This window comes from Lithobates pipiens, unplaced genomic scaffold (assembly GCF_037356315.1).
Source record: "Lithobates pipiens isolate NorthernLeopardFrog02 unplaced genomic scaffold, aLitPip1_a1.2 Scaffold_22, whole genome shotgun sequence".
In the NCBI taxonomy this organism is placed as follows: Eukaryota; Metazoa; Chordata; class Amphibia; order Anura; family Ranidae; genus Lithobates; species Lithobates pipiens.
The window spans coordinates 65,621,721-65,642,001 of record NW_027507784.1 but is presented as its reverse complement, the minus strand read 5'-3'; the positions used below and the strand labels follow the sequence as shown (position 1 = coordinate 65,642,001).

The 20,281-nt window shown below is 42.7% G+C and overlaps 1 protein-coding gene across 1 annotated transcript in view; it reads right to left on the bottom strand.

The window, feature by feature from the left end:
- The window catches only part of NMI (N-myc and STAT interactor), a 54,851-nt gene that overhangs the window by 20,191 nt on the left and 14,379 nt on the right, over window positions 1-20,281 (bottom strand). Inside the window, exons 4-8 of the mRNA XM_077447725.1 lie at window positions 17,952-18,068; window positions 11,135-11,306; window positions 5,442-5,548; window positions 5,162-5,348; window positions 1,610-1,704 (exon numbers count right to left, since the gene is read on the bottom strand). Of these exons, the coding sequence (XP_077303851.1) occupies window positions 1,610-1,704; window positions 5,162-5,348; window positions 5,442-5,548; window positions 11,135-11,306; window positions 17,952-18,068 (678 nt within the window). The remainder of the gene's footprint in view (window positions 1-1,609; window positions 1,705-5,161; window positions 5,349-5,441; window positions 5,549-11,134; window positions 11,307-17,951; window positions 18,069-20,281) is intronic.

The window sequence follows — 20,281 nt, the reverse complement described above, 5'->3', positions numbered from 1 at the left end:
TGACAACGGAAAGAAGTGCAGTGAAGGTGCTTGTGGTGTCACCCAATCTTTCTCAAGTATAGAGGCCCACCGGTCCCTTCCTGTAAAAGGCCATTGCTACAAACTTTTCCTTAAGCCGCGTACACACGGGCGGACTGTATGGCCTACTTAGTCCGTCATACAATCCGACGGACAGTCCGTCCTACTTTCGAATGAACGGACTTGACCACACACGGATGCACAAACAGTCCGTCGAAAGTTTGCGCGATGACGTGTACAGCACGTACGACGGGACTAGAAATAGGAAGTCCAATACACAGCAATGCAACCTTTCGCCGTGTAAATCCTTTCTGAGCATGCGCCATTCTTAGTCCGTCGAACTAGCCTACTGACGAGCGGATTGTCCGCTGAAACCAAAGTATGACGGACAGTATTTCGAAAAATCCGAAATACTTAGTACGCCAGACTGCACGCTGAAAAAGTCCGCTGAAGCCCACACACGAGCGGACTGTCCGCTGAAATGTGTTTCGACGGACTAAGTAGGCCATACAGTCCGCCCGTGTGTACGCGGCCTTAGAGTGCCACCACTGAGGATCTGCAAGCAAGATTGTGCAGGAGGAAGGAAAGGAGTGCATATGGACTGTGTATATAGTTGAAGTGTCCCTGAAGAAGTTTTGTTCCAATCAAGTGGACATCCCATATAATTATCCCATCCCCATCCAAGTTTATTAACCGCTACATTTAATACAAAAACAAAATTTGCTGGTCTGTTTCCTGTCTCAAGTGTGCCTGTGGAAATTCTGTGTGCCTGGCTGTGCAGGGTGGGGGATCCCTATTCACCAGTGGCTCCTATGGGGGATGCGGTTCTATACCACTTACTCTCCTAACCTTCTTGTACTGAACTGTAGTTTAGCTGTACTGTCTCCCTTTATAATAGCAAAGCACTGCACAAACTGTTGGCTCTAAATCAAGCCAGCATTATATTAATAGATTTTCATGGCTCGATTTTGTTGTCTGAATTGTAAGTGCTCCTCGAGTCTCTTTGGTGGTATTTCTCTTTACTTCCTGTCTTGGCGAACATAAATTACCAACGGGGTCACAATAAAAAACACTCTTCGATTTATTTTCTTACTCGTCCACACACTATGTAAAGAAAAAAGGTTTCGCCTAAAGATGGGCTTAAAATATTTAGAGCAACCTGGGTGAGAACTGCCTTAGAAAAACCACCATCTGCATGTAACCTTCAGTCATATTTTAGCCCCTTTTGCCCCTGCGCCAATCCATTCAGTTGCCAATAACAGGGAAGGAAATCAGATTGTCTTGGCGCTCACACATGGTTATGGGCCCCTTCCTTGACCCCGAAGTGGTGGGTGGGGCCGATCACTAGGCTGCAGCATCAGTTTAGAGTGAGTGGCATGCTCACCCATACTCAGAAGAGCTGGGTTATTAAACATTGCTCCCATTAGATGAAATAGAAAGTCATAAAAGCAAGGAAAGGTGAATATATGTGGCAAGGGGGAGGAAAACTAAGTGAAACTTTTACTTTGCCCTGCATGGGAACTGGAAAGGGTGACTTCACCAACCAAAGCCAAGGCATGGTGATATAGGATATACCGTAGTTGTATTTTACCTGCAGCTTGTTCAGTTCTATATTCACACACGGCATCACCTGGATTTCTCCAGCCATGAACTGGTGGTAAGGTCTCTTTAGAACTCTTTCAGCCACTAGAAAAAAGAATAAAAAAGTGAATTCTTTAGGTTTATAGTAGCTACATAGTAGGCGAGGTTGAAAAAAGACACAAGTCCATCAAGTCCAACCTATGTGTGTGATTATATGTCAGTATTACATTGTATATCCCTGTATGTTGCAGTCATTCAGGTGCTTATCTCATAGTTTTTTTAAACTATCGATGCCCCCCCGCTGAGACCACCGCCTGTGGAAGGGAATTCCCCATCCTTGCCACTCTTACAGTAAAGAACCCTCTACGCAGTTTAAGGTTAAACCTCTTTTCTTCAAATTTTAGTGAATGGCCACGTGTCTTGTTAAATTCCCTCTCGCGGAAAAGTTTTAATCCTATTGTGAGGTCACCAGTACGGTATTTGTAAATTGAAATCATATCCCCTCTCAAGCGTCTCTTCTCCAGAGAGAATAAGTTCAGTGCTCGCAAACTTTCATCATAACTAATATCCTCCAGTCCCTTTATTAGCTTTGTTTCCCTTCTCTAGACTCTCTCCAGTTCCAGTACATCCTTCCTGAGGACTGGTGCCCAGAACTGGACAGCATACTCTAGGTGCGGCCAGACCAGAGACTTGCAGAGTCAGGAGAATTATCGTTTTATCTCTGGAGTTAATCCCCTTTTTAATGCATGCCAATATTCTGTTTGCTTTGCTTGCAGCAGCTTACACCCATGCCATCTGATTCTGCAAATTTCACTGCATTTTGCAAACCGATTTCGGGGTGTCGTTAACTTAACATACACACAGCAGTTCGCATGAGCAGGAGTGTGATTTTGATATGATGCGGAAACTGCACAGAATTCGCTGTGATTTCTGTATCGCATCAATGTGAACCAGGCCTTAACCCAGAAGATAGAGAACAAAAAGTGGCAGAAAGAAATTACTGCTGGGCAGCGCAGAAATTTGGGATGAGGTCAGGTGTGTTTGGATCCTGGTCCAAGTGGGCCCGCCAGGAAGCTGTCACCTGTACAGAGCCAATCAACTGTACCCAGGGTACTCTCTGCCCTGCAGCCACACAGATACAAGGGGCATGTATATGTGTGGCTGTGGGGCAGAATACGATTGGCCCAGTACAGGTGACAGCTTCCTGGCGGCCCAAAGAGGTGGATTCAGACCAGGCATGCATGCGCTCAAGTTTGCTTTTTGAAGTTTATGATGAAAAATTCCCCCGGAGAGGAGCTTTATACCGGTATTAAAGTCAAAACCAAAAATGTAATATATTGCAGCCTACAATCATTAGATCTGGTGGCTGGCTCAGTTTTCTTTTTTTAGGCTTTTCTCTCTCTGTTTTCTCCTGGTGACCTGGCCAGTAACACACCTCCTGTATTAGAGGTGGTCCTCTGGAGGAAGGAGCACAGGGGGCACCTTTGGACAGCAGGATTGTCAGTCTGGAGGGCCGGGAGTGTCAGATGGACTAACAGATTTACAGTCACTAACAAGTTGAAGCCAAACTCCAACCAATACTTTATAAGCAGTAACAGCAAACATTTTGTTTGTTTGGGATAAAGGTTTTACATAAATAAAAGCTTATAATTCTAAGCACCCCTGTCAGTGTTAGAAGGTTTGTATTAACACTCTAACTGCTACATCTGCAGGAGAGCTTGTTCAGTTGAAAAACAAAAGAATTACTGACTGGATCACCAGATGAAAATAGAAGACAGAAAGCCTAAAAAAAGAAAGCTAAGGCAGCCATCACAATCAACAATTGGTCAGCTGCAATATAATAATAAGCAAAATGAGCAAACAGTGTGACCAAGCAGTGGAAAAAGTGAATATAATTCTGGGATGCATCACTAGGGGGGATCACCAGCAGGAGGAAGGAAGTCCTGATTCCTCTATATAGATGTTTTATTGAGACTTCATTTAAAATATTTAGAATATTGTGTCCAGTTCTGGAGACCTCACTTACAAAAAAGATATTGATAAGACAAGTTGCGGCTGGTGGTTTTTTTCTTTTCTTTTTTTTTTTTCTTTTTTTTTGGGGGGGGGGGGCAGCAAACAACCACCTCCCCCGGTTGGTTGGCGGCAACCATCCCCTCGCCCCTGGTACTTACTCTATTTAAGTTGCGGTTGGGCGGATTGCAGGCTCCTACGGGCGGTGGGCAGTGGTCGGATTGTGGGCTCCTACAGCCGACGGCCAGCGGGCTCCTACAGGCAGCGGACAGTGCCTCTTATGTCCTCTCCTCCTCTTCTGCATCATGGTGGCTTCCACCATGGGGCTCCTCCCCCCTCTCCTAGGCATCCAATAGGATCGTCTGTCCCTTCAGCCAATCGGGTGATGGGTCTCAAGGCCCGCTTCCTAATTGGCTGGGAGGAGGATCTATTGTGACATAACTGGGTGGGTTCGGGGGTGCAGTGCTCTGCACCCCAAGCCCACCCTTTTTTTAAGCCTATTAGAGCCTCTACCTTTAATCAGGTGCATAAAAAAAAAACACCCCCGCCATTGAAATCCAATGCGTCTGGTGCCCTGCATGTAGATCAGAGGGCCGGACACATGGATGGGGGGATGGCACCGATGCACCCCTAATGGATGGGCTGCCGCTGGATAAGACAGGGCAGCATAGTGGTGTAGTGGTTAGCACTTTCACCTAGCAGCAATAGGGTCACTGGTTCAAATCCTGACCATGACACCATCTGCCTGGAGTTTGCATGTTCTCCCTGTGCGGGTTTCCTCCGGGTACTCCGGTTTCCTCCCACACTCCAAAGACATGCTGGTAGGTTAATTAGACCTTGTCTAAAAAAAAAAAAAAAAATTGGCCTTAATATGTGTATGTCAATGTTGTATGTGTTTGTAAGCGTGTCAGGACCTTACAGGGTAAAGGACCACGCAAAGCCACAGATGGATTCTGGTGGCAAGAAAGTGCCCTGAGGCGATTCAGTTCACATAGGTAGAGCTATACAAGTAAGTCACTCACTCACGAGTCCAGATACAGTTAACAAAAAAGGTGAAAGATCCGGGGGAAAAAACATTTTAAGAGAATATAGGAACTTAATATGTACAGTCTAGAGGAGAGAAGGGAAATGGGGGGCATGACTAAAACCTTTAAAAACATCAAGGGGTTGAATGAGGTTCAAGAAGGCAGTTCTTTCAATATGAAACCAAAATCAAGAAAACGGGGACATGACCTCAAAGTAACTGAAGGGAAGTTCAAAACTAATCTTAGAAAGTATTATTTTACTGAAAGGGTACCGTAGTTGATGCTTGTAATAAAATACCAGCAGAGGTAGTGAGACAGTCAACAGTAAATGGCTTCAAACATGCCTGGAACAAGTAGTTTATAGTCAGACAATAAAGTTAACAAAAAAAAAAAAAATGGGCAGACTCGATGGACTACTCAGTCTTTTTCTGCCATCACTTTTTCTTATGTTAATAAGTGTTTGCTCTTGGGTTTAATACAGCTTTCATTTCCAAATTAAATAAACTAGGTGTACATTTACTGCATACCTCCAGCCTGCAAATATGTGACATAGGCCGTGTTATCATCCCTGTCATATTCCACCTTCTCGATTTCTGCTCCTCCAATACTAGATTTATAGAAGGTCAGCTCCACTTTGTCCTTTAGGGTCTCTTCAGGAATATCCTCAGGCAGATTGGAAATTTTTATTTTCTTCCTTGAAATATCCATGTGCACCTATAAAGCAGAGGAAGCGAAAAAAACGGTCTAAAAAAAAAACACCACAGCATGATCCATCCAAAGAAATACAACGAGAAATACATATTTCACCTCAAACTTCACCGACTTGTCTAATTGAGGGTGCTGAGCTTCCACATTGACTCTTCCGCCATTGGTCTCCAGAAAATGTCTTTTCTTTGCAATAACAGATCCAGCAACTATTCGGAAAACAGCATTTAAGAGGGGGGAGTAAATATAAAAAATGTAGGTTTTATTGTTATTAGAGTTACTAATGTATTTCACTATTAGCTATTTTTTCTGACATGGTGCTAAGGCCCAAATCCATCCAATTTATTTTTTATTTTTCCACAAAAGTGGTCTATTTCCTCAGATTTTTATTTCGGACTTTTCCTCACTTCCTGTTTCTATGACGCCCGTATAGGCAATGAAGGGAGCGGCTGTCAACAGTAAAGGAAGGCAAATACAGCAATACAAATATTGTCAGATGTTTTAACCCTTCCTGACTACTATAACTGGGTTCATAAATGGGCCCATTAACCTCTTCCCATCCGCCCCAATAGACAGCGGACAAGAAACAGCAGCAATGTGCGTTAACGTACCTGTATGTCGGCCCACATCAGGCGCACCCGTGAGGCCGGCAATGTTTTATTAGGTTGATTGCTGTGTCCAATCACAGCAATCACATAGTAAATAATGCAAACTGAAAGTAAGTATCGGTTTTCTCTGCTCTCACTGTGAGAGCAGAGAGAGCCAATGCTGCAGCCTGTGAGTGTACAGCAGCCTGTCATACTGCATATACACTGCCAGCCTGCCCCAGTGTCCCTGATCACTGCCCCAGCATAATTATAACAAACAATGAAGGCAGCACCTGTCACCTGTCCCAGTGCTCACAATAATAACACCATACACCATACCAGCATCCTGATCACCACCATACCAGCATCCTGAACACCGCCATACCCCATACCAGCCCCATGATCACCCCATATGCCATCCCAGCATCCTGATCACTACCATACCCCATACCAGTGTTCTGATCACCCCATATGCCATACCAGCATCCTGATCACTGCCATATCCTATACCAGAATCCTGATCACCGCCATACTCCATACCAGCGTTTTAATCACCCCATATACCATACCAGAGCTCCAATCACCACCATACCAGCATCCTGATCACCACCACACCCCATGCCAGCGTTCTGATCACCCCATATGCCATACCAGCATCCTGATCACCACCATACCAAATACCAGCTTTCTGATCCCCCCATATGCCATACCAGCATCCTGATCACTGCCATATGCTATACCAGAATCCTGATTACTGGCATACCCCATACCAGTTTTCTGACCCCCCCCCCATATGCCAAACCAGCATCCTGATCACCGCCATAACATATACCAGCATCCTAATCACCGCCATACCCCATACCAGCATTCTGATCACTCCATATGCCATATCAGCATCCTGATCACTGCCATACCCCATACCAGTGTTCTGATCACCCCATATGCCATACCAGCATCCTGATCACTGTCATACCCTATACCAAAATGCTGATCACCACCGTACCCCATAACAGTTTTTTGATCCCCCCATATGCTATACCAGCATCCTGATCACCCCCATACCAGTTTTCTGATCCCCCCACATGCCATACCAGCATCCTAATCACTGCCATACCCCATACCATTGTTCTGATCACCCCATATGCCATACCAGCATCCTGATCACTGCCATTCCCCATACCAGTGCTCTAAAAAACGCAATAGCAGTGCTCTGATCACCGCCATACCCAATACCAGCATCCTGATCACCCCATACCCTATACCAACATCCTGATCACCCCATACCCTATACCAGCATCCTGATCACCCCATACCCTATACCAGCATCCTGATCACCCCATACCCTATACCAGCATCCTGATCACCGTCATATCCCATACCAGTGTTCTGATCATTGCCATATATGTCAAACCAGCGTCCAGCATTTTAGGGTCTCAACTGATCAATTTTCAATTATATATCTCATAGTTTGTAGACTATAACTTTCACACAGACTAAATAATATACCGTTTTGGGTTATTTTTACCCAAAAAATGTAGCAGAATACAGTTTGGCCTAAATTTATGAAGAAAGATTATTTATTTGTAAAATTTTATAACAAAAACTAAGCAAAAATTATTTTTCAAAATTGGCAGTATTTTATCATTTACAGTGCCTTGCGAAAGTATTCGGCCCCCTTGAACTTTTCAACCTTTTGCCACATTTCAGGTTTCAAACATAAAGATATAAAATTTTAATTTTTTGTGAAGAATCACCAACAAGTGGGACACAATTGTGAAGTGCAACGAAATCTATTGGATATTTTAAACTTTTTTAACTAATAAAAAAATGAAGTGGTGCGTGCAAAATTATTCGGCCCCCTTGCGTTAATACTTTGTAGAGCCACCTTTTGCTGCGATTACAGCTGCAAGTCGCTTGGGGTATGCCTCTATCAGTTTTGCACATCGAGAGACTGAAATTCTTGCCCATTCTTCCTTGCAAAACAGCTCGAGCTCAGTGAGGTTGGATGGAGAGCGTTTGTGAACAGCAGTTTTCAGCTGTTTCCACAGATTCTCGATTGGATTCAGGTCTGGACTTTGACTTGGCCATTCTAACACCTGGATAAGTTTATTTGTGAACCATTCCTTTAGATTTTACTGTATGTTTGGGATCATTGTCTTGTTGGAAGATAAATCTCCATCCCAGTTTCAGGTCTTTTGCAGACTCCAACAGGTTTTCATCCAGAATGGTCCTATATTTGGCTGCATCCATCTTCCCCTCAATTTTAACCATCTTCCCTGTCCCTGCTGAAGAAAAGCAGGCCCAAACCATGATGCTGCCACCACCATGTTTGACAGTGGGGATGGTGTGTTGAGGGTGATGAGCTGTGTTGCTTTTACGCCAAACATATCGTTTTGCATTGTGGGCAAAAAGTTCGATTTTGGTTTCATCTGACGAGAGCACCTTCTTCCACATGTTTGGTGTGTCTCCCAGGTGGCTTGTGGCAAACTTTAGACAAGACTTTTTATGGATATCTTTGAGAAATGGCTTTCTTCTTGCCACTCTTCCATAAAGGCCAGATTTGTGCAGTGTATGACTGATTGTTGTCCTATGGACAGACTCTCCCACCTCAGCTGTAGTTCTCTGCAGTTCATCCAGAGTGATCATGGGCCTCTTGGCTGCATCTCTGATCAGTCTTCTCCTTGTCTGAGCTGAAAGTTTAGAGGGACGGCCAGGTCTTGGTAGATTTGCAGTGGTCTGATACTCCTTCCATTTCAAAATGATCACTTGCACAGTGCTCCTTGGGATGTTTAAAGCTTGGGAAATCTTTTTGTATCCAAATCTGGCTTTAAACTTCTCCAAAACAGTATTACGGACCTGCCTGGTGTGTTACTTGGTCTTCATGATGCTCTCTGCACTTTCAACAGAACCCTGAGACTATCACAGAGCAGGTGCATTTATACAGAGACTTGATTACACACAGGTGAATTCTATTTATCACCATCAGTCATTTAGGACAACATTGGATCATTCAGAGATCCTCGCTGAACTTCTGGAGTGAGTTTGCTGCACTGAAAGTAAAGGGGCCGAATAATTTTGCACGCACCACTTTTCAGTTTTTTATTTGCTAAAAAAGTTTAAAATATCCAATAGATTTTGTTCCACTTCACAATTGTGTCCCACTTGTTGGTGATTCTTCACAAAAAATTAAAATTTTATATCTTTATGTTTGAAGCCTGAAATGTGGCAAAAGGTTGAAAAGTTCAAGGGGGCTGAATACTTTCGCAAGGCACTGTATATAGCAAAAAATAAAAAACCCAGTGGTGATTAAATACCATCAAAAGAAAACTGTCTCAAAAAATGCTAAAAATGTAAAAAAGCATAGTGTTGCATGACAATTGTCATGAGCAATTGTCACTCAAAGCTGAAAATTGGCCTGAACTGGGGAGTGAAATTGTCCAGACTTAAATTGGTTAAAGAATTTCCATCCTTTCCCTAGACATCTCCCTAATGGGGACACAGACCGCAATGAAAATCAGATTCACATGACATTTGTACAGCTGCTTTTAGGGTGTCGGATATATATTTTTTTTTTACTGCCTCTGAACGCTCCTCCATGTCATCCTATGTGTCCGTACACACATAAACTTTCAGAGGAGTTGGAGGCATAAGCGTTTAGGGGCAATAAAAAAAAAATAAAAAATGACTGCCTGTTCATCCAGGAGAAGCGGATGTTGGCTGTAAGAAACACAAAACACGGCAAAACACAGCTAAACACGGCTTAACCTTGTAACAAGCTTTTAGCCGCATTTGGCGTTTTTAGATCTTTTTACATTATAGGCAGTGTTTTTACTGTAAAAACACCCAATGGTAATGTGGCTAAAAGCACATAAATGCGACTAAACGTGACTAAAATCCTATTTTTAACGTTGCTTTTTCCTGGCAGCAGCACTGGCATCTTTTAACGTCTTATGTGCATGAAGCCTAAAAGTAAACAAAAAAAAAAAAAAAAGTGGGCTTCATGATTTGCAAAATGCTAGAATTTAATTTTTAGCCATTTTATGCTCCAAACAAAGTTCACCAACAGGGCTACTATGTAAAATATAGGTTTTGATTAAATGGGGGAAGGGTGCGAATTTCTCTCAGGTTTTTGTTGCCGCCCAGGTCCTGGACATGAAAATTTGCCCTCATTTTCTGTCCCAATTATTATTATTATTTAAAGTACTTATATAGCACCGTCAATTTATGCATTGCTTTACATATATATTGTGCATTCACATCAGTCCCTACCCTCAAAGAGCTTATAATCTAAAGTCCTTAACTCACATTCATATACTGGGGCCAATTTAGACAGAAGCCAATTAACCTACCAGCGTGTCTTTAGAGTGTGGGAGGAAACCAGAGTACCTGGAGGAAACCCACGCAGAAACAGGGAGAACATGCAAACTCCAGGCAGGTAGTGTTGTGGTTGAGATTCGAACCAGCGACCCCTTTGAGTGCTAGGTGAGAGTGCCCAGTACACCACTATGCTGTCCAATTATCAATGTTCCTGGGACAGGAAGTGAGGGAAAATCTCCCCAGTGAGGACACCGAGAACCAGAAACACCTGTAACAAATTCTATTTCATCTTAAAAATGTAATATTTTAAACCAAGAGAGCATAGCTCCCAACTGTCCCTGATTCCGAGGGACTGTCCCTGAGTTGGAGCAATGTCCCTCTGTCCCTCATTTGTCCCTCATTTTGGTCTGATCTATATAGTTGTATATAAAATGCACTTTTTATCTTTCAAAAAGTGTTTCCCAGCGCTAAACCTTTCATCCAATTTCTAAATTGCTGCATTTCTACATTTTAAAAAGCCAATATAAAGGAAAAAGTAGTGGTAAAAAAAAGCCCTTTGGATTTAATTAACCTTTTTTTTTGGTTAATTCTCCTTTAAGGGTGTGTGGCAGGGGGCGTGCCCTATGCCTACATACGTTTGGTAGTAGGTGTCCCTCATTCCCATCTCAAAATGTTGGGAGGTATGCAAGAGAGTAAAGGAAAATACTGATGTACACAACAGCCAATCACATATTTGATTTGATTTTGTAACCTGCTGCAGAATAAAAAGGGTGAAGTCTTACTTACCAGAATCATCTACATACCAAGACCACCCTCATGTGATCTGCCTATAATGAGGTAGATCAACAACATATAACATTACTTTTCCAGAATTGAGTAAAAATACCATACCTCTCTCCTCCTCAAACGTCAGCAGGGCCTGGCCAGGCCCCAGGATAAAGGGGCGACCTGAAGTCAGGAAACAGGTGTAGGCAATGTCCAAAGGTGTATCATCACTTTGATTTTCTGCAGTGGTCAGAGCCTCTTTAAAATTTATATTCTTTGTAGGCAATTGACTTTTAAGCTGGTGCAAAAACAAAACCAAGAAAACAAAGGATTGTTTGGAATATTGGAAAGGACTGAAAACTACTTTGCCCTTTTTAATCAGGACCGCGGGTAGATTTTAATGTACGAGAGTCAGCTCTTGGTTCCTACTGAAGCTGGGACTGGAAATTTAACTATGGGCAAAATAAAAAATGACACCTATGATGAACATAGTCACTAGCAATAACACAGCAGTTCTAAATCCCCTTGTAACAGTTTTATTACTCGTTTTTTCCAGTTTATCAATTATTTTTCCACTTCTTTGAACAGGGTGACAACGCTGTTCATTGTCAAGTGAAATCATGCAGCAGCGTTGTCACCCTCTAGACAGGATATTCCTAGTGGGCTAGTTCTGTATGGGCTTTAAGGCTGGGTTTAGACATGCTGTGGCTCCTGCTCACTACATCCCTGTCTTCCGATTCAGGCAGAAATTCTGGCCTATTTCGCACCTGAAGCCAAAGATGCACAGGACCCTTTCTAAATCTGGACCGCGGCCGCCCCCTGGAGCTGTGTGAACCAGCTCTATTGGGCTCTCCTGTCATGTGAATTGAATGGGGGAAAACCTTGATCCAATTTGCATAATTGTGAACCCAGCCTAAAGTGTTACTAAACCAAGGAAACTGCATTCACTATATCTGGTCTCCCACACTACACAGCGCATGTAAATGCAATTATTTTAGTAAATATAAACTGCTAAATACCTTTTCTCATCAGCAGTATATAGCAGTTTTGTGACTTCTATCAGTGTCTGGTTAAGGCTTGTAAGAGGAGTTTTCATTGTGCTCCGACTGTCCTATGAGGATGCAGGACCCCTGACCCTCTGTCTGGACAGTGCCGGTTGGCCCTGTGCTGATCACATGTACCCTCCCAAGAAATAAAAAATAAAAAAACTCTAGCAACACACACCAAACTGAGCATGTGCAGAGTACCCCCAAATATCAGGAGATGAATTGGGGACAGTGGAAGAAGGGGAGGATCAGAGAAGACAGGGTCAAACAGCTTTTTTTTTTTTTAACACAATATAGAGAATTAACCCCTTAGGTTCCTCAGTGAGTAAAAGAAGCATGCTTTACTGCATATACAAGCTGATTTGAGTGTTGCGGGTTTAGAGAAATATCAATAAAGGTATATAAAAAATCATATTCTGAATAGTATGATTATGGGTATTTACCACATACAGCTAATAGAATACAATTTATTATAGTGTTCCTTTAAGTATTATATAAAAAAGAGGCAAAAAAAAGCTATTTTTTTCCCCTTATGATCCAACTTGTGAAGCTTAAGGCTCGGTTCACACAGGGGGCGACACGAGGCGACACGACTTGCCGCGCCGCGACCTGACAAGTCGCCCCCGTTCTGTACTACGGAACCGTTCTAAGAGGAGCGACTCGAGTCGCTCCGACTTAGAAAAAAGGTTCCTGTACTACTTTTGGGCGACCTCGGGCGACTTGCATTGACTTCTATACAGAAGTCATTTGCAAGTCGCCGCTGAGGTCGCGGCAGGTCGCGGCGCGGCAAGTCGTGTCGCCTCGTGTCGCCCCCTGTGTGAACCGAGCCTAAGGCTTTCCTCTATTGCTTTAGCCCTCTATTTACAGAGCTCAATAGCTCCAGATAACATTTACACATGCAAGTGAATGTGTTAGAGAAATGACTCCTCCCTTATCAGCATGCTCAGTCCAAAGATTTATTTAGACCAGGAATGTCCAAAGTCCGGCCCGGTTCTGGTTTTTAACGGCCCGCCTGGTTACTTGGACATATATATCTTTTGTGGCCCTCAATGATCTCCCAGCGCCGGGCCACAAAAGATATACCGTATTTATCGGCGTATAACACGCACCCCAAGTTTAGGAGGGCATTTTAAGGAAAAAAGTTTTAGGAGGGAAGTTTAAGGGGAAAAAGACCTTACATTTAAATGCCCATCAATGCAGCCTTATCAGTGTGCATCTGCAGCCTTGTTCATTATTGCAGAATGATCAGTGTCATTTGCAGCTTGCCCAGCATCATTTGCCCCTTGTCCAGCGCGGTTTGCAGCCTTGCCCAGTGTCATTTGCAGCTTGCCAGTGTCATTTTCAGCTTGCACAGCACCATTTGCAGCTTGCACTGCGCCATTTGCAGCCTTGCCCACGTTTACATTTCCCTCCACCGAGACAGACCGAGCGTCACCGAAAAATACCGAGCGCCGCCGAAAAAAACCGAGCCGAGCAGACTGGGCGGACTGCGAGCGAAGCCGAGCCGAGTACACAATACAGTCGGCTCGGTCTTTTTCGGCAGCGCTCGCTCCAGAAACAGCAGGGAGGCAGGACTGCGAGCGAAGCCGAGCAGTCGGCTCTGTCTTTTTCGGCGGCGCTCTGTATTTTTCAGCGGCGCTCAGTATTTTTCGGAGGCGCTCTGTATTTTCAGCTCACAGACAGTGGGGATCGGCGTATAACACGCACCCACGACTTTCCCCTGATTTTAAGGGGGGAAAAGTGCTTGTTATACGCCGATAAATACGGCATATGCTGGCTGCCTTGGAGGGGGCAGGGAGGAGGTGGGATTAGTGCCTCTGTAATTGGAAGTCTCCTGCGCTGCCATTGAACGACTTTTCTGTCCATCATAGGAGGTGGGACTTTGTAATCTTTTGGCGCTCATCCCACCCCCTTCCTGTCTCCCCCAAGGCTGCAGATGGATGGGCATCAATCAGGCTGCACTGATGGCAATGCTGAGTCTGCATTCATGGCAATGGGGGTGCTGCATTCATGGCAATGGTGGGTGTTGCACTCTTGGCAATGGTGGGTGCTGCACTCTTGGCAATGGTGGGTGCTGCACTCTTGGCAATGGTGGGTGCTGCACTCTTGGCAATGGTGGGTGCTGCACTCTTGGCAATGGTGGGTGCTGCACTCTTGGCAATGGTGGGTGATGCACTCATGGCAATGGTGGGTGATGCACTCATGGCAATGGTGGGTGATGCACTCATGGCAATGGTGGGTGCTGCATTCATGGCAATGGTGGGTGCTGCATTCATGGCAATGGTGGGTGCTGCATTCATGGCAATGGGGGTGCTGTACTGATGGAAATGGGGGTGCTGCATTCATGGCAATGGTGGGGCTGCTTTCATGGCATTTGTGAAGCTGCAGATGGGCACTGACCCTTATTTTGCTTCACAGTTCTTTATTTAAAATGTAATGTGTGCGTGTTATACACCAATAAATACGGTATATCAAAATAACACGCTCATCTCTTTACTCACACACAGCCACAAAGGCAAGAGAATTCTTGTTGGGCCGTGTATTAGTGCTTGAACGAACACACTTAGCCCGAATTTTATTGGTTCAAAGAATGTCAGGCAAAATGGTCGGCCCTCACACATGTTCACTTCATGAAATCTGGCCCTCTTTGAAAAAAGTTTGGACACCCCTGATTTACCCCTGATGTAATCTTACAGATTACAGTACTGTATAAAAAAATTACACACCCCCTTTGTCCCTAGTGGTCTGTCCAGTGCCCTGCATGCACTTTTATATTATAAATACTGTTTTTTCTGCCTGGAATTTAGAGATTGCCCATAGCAACCAAAAACTGTCCCTTTATGTCAAAAGTGATTTTAGACCAACTAGAAAACAGCGATAATAAATTATAATCACTTGCAGAATTGAGCGATAGCGATTTGTGTGGAAATTCGTCATCAAACACTAAATCTAATGACAGCGACAATTCTGCAAATGAGCAAATTTCAGTGTTTTTGGATTTGATTACATTATTGAATCATTTTTATTATTTATTATATTATAAACTTTATCATACCCGGATGTCTGCTAGACTCTGGTTTGAACAGATTTAAGAGAGTTATTCCTAAGAATTACAGGACTACAATATAAAACGCCAAATTTCCATGCAAAATAACTGTACCGCTTTCAGCACCTAAAACCAGAACTAATCATACCGCCAGGGAGGTTAAAGCAGCTAGGCCATAGCACTTTGGGGATCCTTTGTCAAGTATGATGTTTATTTGTCAGGTGTTAATGTTTATTTGTAAACAAGGGTTTCATATTGATGTACATAAAAACAGTAAAAACAGATATAATAACTGCATTATAAAAACCTGAAAACATAGGAGCTAAACAGCTGAAATAAAATAAACACCCACCATTATAGTTTTCCTTTAAAGAGACCTTTCCCATGCAGAGCAAGATGACATTGTTTCTGGAAAAGGCCCCCTGTCCACCTGCTGTATACCCAGCGCTCCCTCATAGCTCCTTCCGTCTCCGCAACAAGCATTAAAATGACTGCTGTCAGCGACCCGGAGGACTGGTGACTTCACTCTCCTGTCACGTGAGTGTGCTTGACTGCTAGACTCAAGAAATCACAAGCTCCTTCATACCTGGAATTGCTAACTATTGAAGAAAGCTGCTGTGAAGAGATGAAGGTAATGCTAGTAAGACTGGGAAGGAGACGGGGCTTTTCAGAAACACTGTCACTTTGCTAAGCATGTTATATATAAATGATTCTGCACTTCCGGGCTTTGGTCGTGAACACGTGCCGTCAGCCAGTCAATGTCCTTCAGGACCCGCCGATCGTTCTGCACTCTGACAGAATGACAGCCTGCCTATGTAAACAAGGCAGACTGTCATTTCGCGAGTACAGAAGACATGGATCCCATGTACCTATGAAGCATGAACACTGATCTATGTCTTCAAGTAGTAAAAGCACCTCCCCCCACAGTTAGTACATACTCCCTAGGAAAAAAAATGTAACCCTTTGATTGCCCCTGATGTTAACCCCTTTCCAGTCAGTATCATTAGTACAGTGACAGTGCATATTTGTTATCATGGTGTCAGTTAGTGTCCAATTTGTCCACCACAATATTGCAGTCCCATTGTAAGTCTCTGATTGCCGTCATTACTAGTGAAAAAAAATCCCATAGTTTGTAGACACTATATTTTTTGTGCAAACCAATCAATATACACTTATTGGGTTTAAAAAAAAAAAAAAATATGTAGCAGAATATATATTGGCTTAAATTGATGAATAAATTCTATTTTTTTTAAATTTTTTATTGGATGTGTTTTATAGCAGAAAGTAAAAAATATAGCTTTTCTTTCAAATTTGTTGGTTGTTTCTAGCGCAAAAAAAAACCCAAAGAGATGACCAAATACCACCAAAAGAAAGCTCTATTTGTGGGAAAAATGACATACATTTTATTTGGGTACAGTGTGGCACGACAACGCAATTGTCATTGAGGTCAGGTTCACACTGGTACGACAAACGCTCCAACATTGGGAGCTCATGTCGCACGATGTGTGAAAATCAATGTTTCCCTATGGGAGCCGTCTTAACTGGTCTGACACAAGTCGGTCCGAATTTGAAAATGCTCCCTGCACTATTTTGGTCCGAATTTGATCCTAATTCAGCCCACTGAATTATCACTGAAGTCGGATCAAAGGCGGATCACCGTCTTGACTGATCAGACTTTGGCATGCGACTTGTGCTCTGATGATCTTGAAGGGGAACTGCATGCCAAATTTTTGTAAAAAAACAGCATGGGTTCCCCCTCCAAGAGCATACCAGGCCCAGGTTTGGTATGGATTTTAAAGGGAACCCCCATGATGAAAAAACGGCATGGGGGTCTCCCAAAAGTCCATACCAGACCCTTATTCGAGCACATAGCCCGGAAGGTCAGGAAAGGGGGTGGGGACAAGTGAGCATCCCACCCTACTGAACCGTACCAGGCCACATGCCCTCAACATGGGAGGGTGGGTGTTTTGGGGGGGGGCCCAAAGCACTTTGTCCCCATATTGATGAGGACAAGGGACTTTTCCTGACAACCCTGGCTGTTGGTTGTCTGGGTCTACGGGCAGGGGGCTTATTGGAATCTGGAAGCCCCCTTGTGGGCTCCAAAATCCCGCCCCCCTTACCCATTGTGAATGAGTATGGGGTACATTGTACCCCTACCCTTTCACCTAAAAAAACCTTCTGGAGCTGAAGTGGTTATAGGCAAACTATAAAGGTAGGTGCTGATTTTATTTCAGTTGTTTGTTTATTTCCTATGGTTTACATTTTGTATAATGTAGCTTTTTATCTATTTTTACTGTTCTAGTATAAAATCAATATGAAACTTTTGTTTACAAATAAACGTAACACATGACAAATAAACATCATCCATGTCAAAAGATTCCCAGAGTGCTATGGCTTAGCTGTTTTGATGTTTGCTTTGAATAAATCTTCAGACTGAGCAATCTGATGAGAGGAATTGCTCGTTCACTTGCATGTGTAAATGTGATCTGGAGCTACTGAGGTCTATAAAACAGAAGTCTAAAGCAATAAAGCCTAAAGCTCCCACTACTGGCTCAGAAGGAAAATTACAAATACTAATATGCAATTCTTTTCTTTTTATGTCACTTAAAAAAAAAATTAAAGGATATTAAAAAAAGTGTTTTTTTTGTTACATAGGAAAAGATAACTATATTAAAAATCAGTTAGAGGAATGAACAAATGAGGGAGAGGCCATGCAGCTAACTTTCTCTCTGAGACTTTGCCGTTCTATGCAACCTATATTAGAACTCTATTAATCTAGACTAGATTACAGTAATTACTTTAATTTATTAATTTATTATATTTCTGGTTTTAGATTTCATGTGTGACCTACCATTAAGTTATCCTGGATCCTTCTACAAATTCTTTCGCTTTCATTTAATTTCTTCTGAAGTTCAGACTCTTCCTCTTTCAGTTCATCATATGTCTCTTTTAGATCCAACATTGCGTCCTTATAGCACACAAACACAGCAATTTACCAATCACAAAGGGGTCATGTAGGCAAAATACAGTAGAAATGTTAAAGAATTTGCAACCCCTACCTACCTCCTGCCATCCTTCCACACTGCTGGAAGGGCAGAAACAGTATAAAGGACACAACTGCTCTTAGATTGGAAAATACATGTCTGCTCCACCTATTGGTTGAGGTAAAGTACTGCTGTTGGGGTTCATTTCAGCATGCCAGTGACATCATCTGGCATCAAATGCTAATTCAATTCAATGCAAAGCACTTAATGCTGGACCTGGAAACATTTCATTATGCTATTTGCAGAGTTCTGATTGATACTCTGGATTGGACCCAGACTATTCTACTACAATCTGGTCATAGTTGTTGGACTCTGTTTCCTGACACAACATTCTGCTTGTAATTCAGCCTGAACACTGTCTCCCTGCATGTGTTTTTTTTTTAACTGCACTAGTGCCTGAAAGTTTGTTCAGTTTGCTTGCCTGTCAAAATATGATGTCGCCAGTGGGGCAAAGCCAAGAGCTGCTAGCAAGTAGAGTCATGTATCAAATCAAAATCCATGTGGAGGTCTATGGTGAAGACCAGGCTCCCTTAGTAACCCTTCATTGGGGGAGCCATTGGTTATCACTGGCGATGCAGAAGATCAACACCTACATACTGTCTGCAATTTTGGTTTGGCGAGATATGGTTTTGGCTTTTTTCTCATCACCAGGCTCTAAACTCCCGAGTTTGGTCCTGAGCTCCCACAGAAAGCAACAAGCCTATACAAAGCTTGCCCTAGGATAGAAGCAAATGTGGAGATGCCATTTGTACAGACTGTGCACAAAACCTTTAATTAATAAAAAGACAATTGGCCACTCACATTTCATCGCCTGTCATCCAAACCCATGGAACCGGCATTTCAGTGGTCCAAGGGTATCCACCACTCCAAACCAGGAAGCTGTGTTAACACCAGGAAACAAATGGAACCAGGAAGCGTGGCTCTCTGTGCAGTTCAGCGCCAGACAAGAAGTGACGTCATATGCCAGTGAACTGCAAAGGGGGCATGGCAATGCATGCCACAGCCGCCTGACTCCTTTAGCAAGCCTATGCTTTCCATGCCTAGAAGTACTGGTTATTTACTGACAACTTTGGAATAGAATGGCAAGGGACTGCAAACAAGGTGAAAATCGGTGCGTGGGGGTTATTCTTTCAAAAAGAACTCTGCCCTGGATGGTTAAAGTGCCACATTTTCTTTTAAAATAATTAACATCCCAACTAGAGGTGAGCTGACCAAACTAGAGGTGAGCGTTCAGATGAAAACCCAAACTTCTTCCACTTTGGCCCCCTTGTTTGGCAGGAGCCAAGCATCATATTAGGGCTGAAACAACTAATTGATTAATCGACAACTAATCAATTATGAAATTAATCGATTACTATTTTCATAATCGATTAGTCGGCCAGTAACAAAATTGGGTTAAAGTTAATGAGCCTGATGATATTTACCAGCTTGACCCTTTACAAGTATATATCTCCTCTAATAGTATATACACTATATACACTCTAATAGTATAAACACTATATCTCTCCTCTAATATTATATACAGTATATCTCTCCTCTAATATTATATACAGTATATCTCTCCTCTAATGGTATATACAGTATATCTCTTCTAATAGTTTATACAGTATCTCTCCTCTAATAGTAGATACAGTATCTCTCCTCTAATAGTAGATACAGTATATAGCCTATAATAGTATATACAGTATCTCTCTCCTAATAGTATATACAGTATCTCTCTCCTCTAATAGTATATACAGTATATCTCTAATAGTATATACAGTATATATCCCCTCTAATATATACAGTATATCTCTTCTGTCTGTTATTCTCAGAGTGGATTAGATATTTTGCTCCCTACCCATATAGTTATTTATATTTACCACTGCATATAGAGATATTTAAGAATAAATTGGCCTTTTTTAAAACTTTACATATTAACTAAATTATACACCACACTTTTTTTTAAGGTTATTAACCGATTAATCGAACAAATAATCTGCCAACTAATCGATTATGAAAATAATCGTTAGTTGCAGCCCTACATCATATATAGCAAGGTCATCAACCCTGTCCTCAGGGCCCACTAACAGGCCAGGTTTTATGTATTACCTTGGGAAGATGCAGAATACTGCAATCACTGAGCAGCAAAAAGATA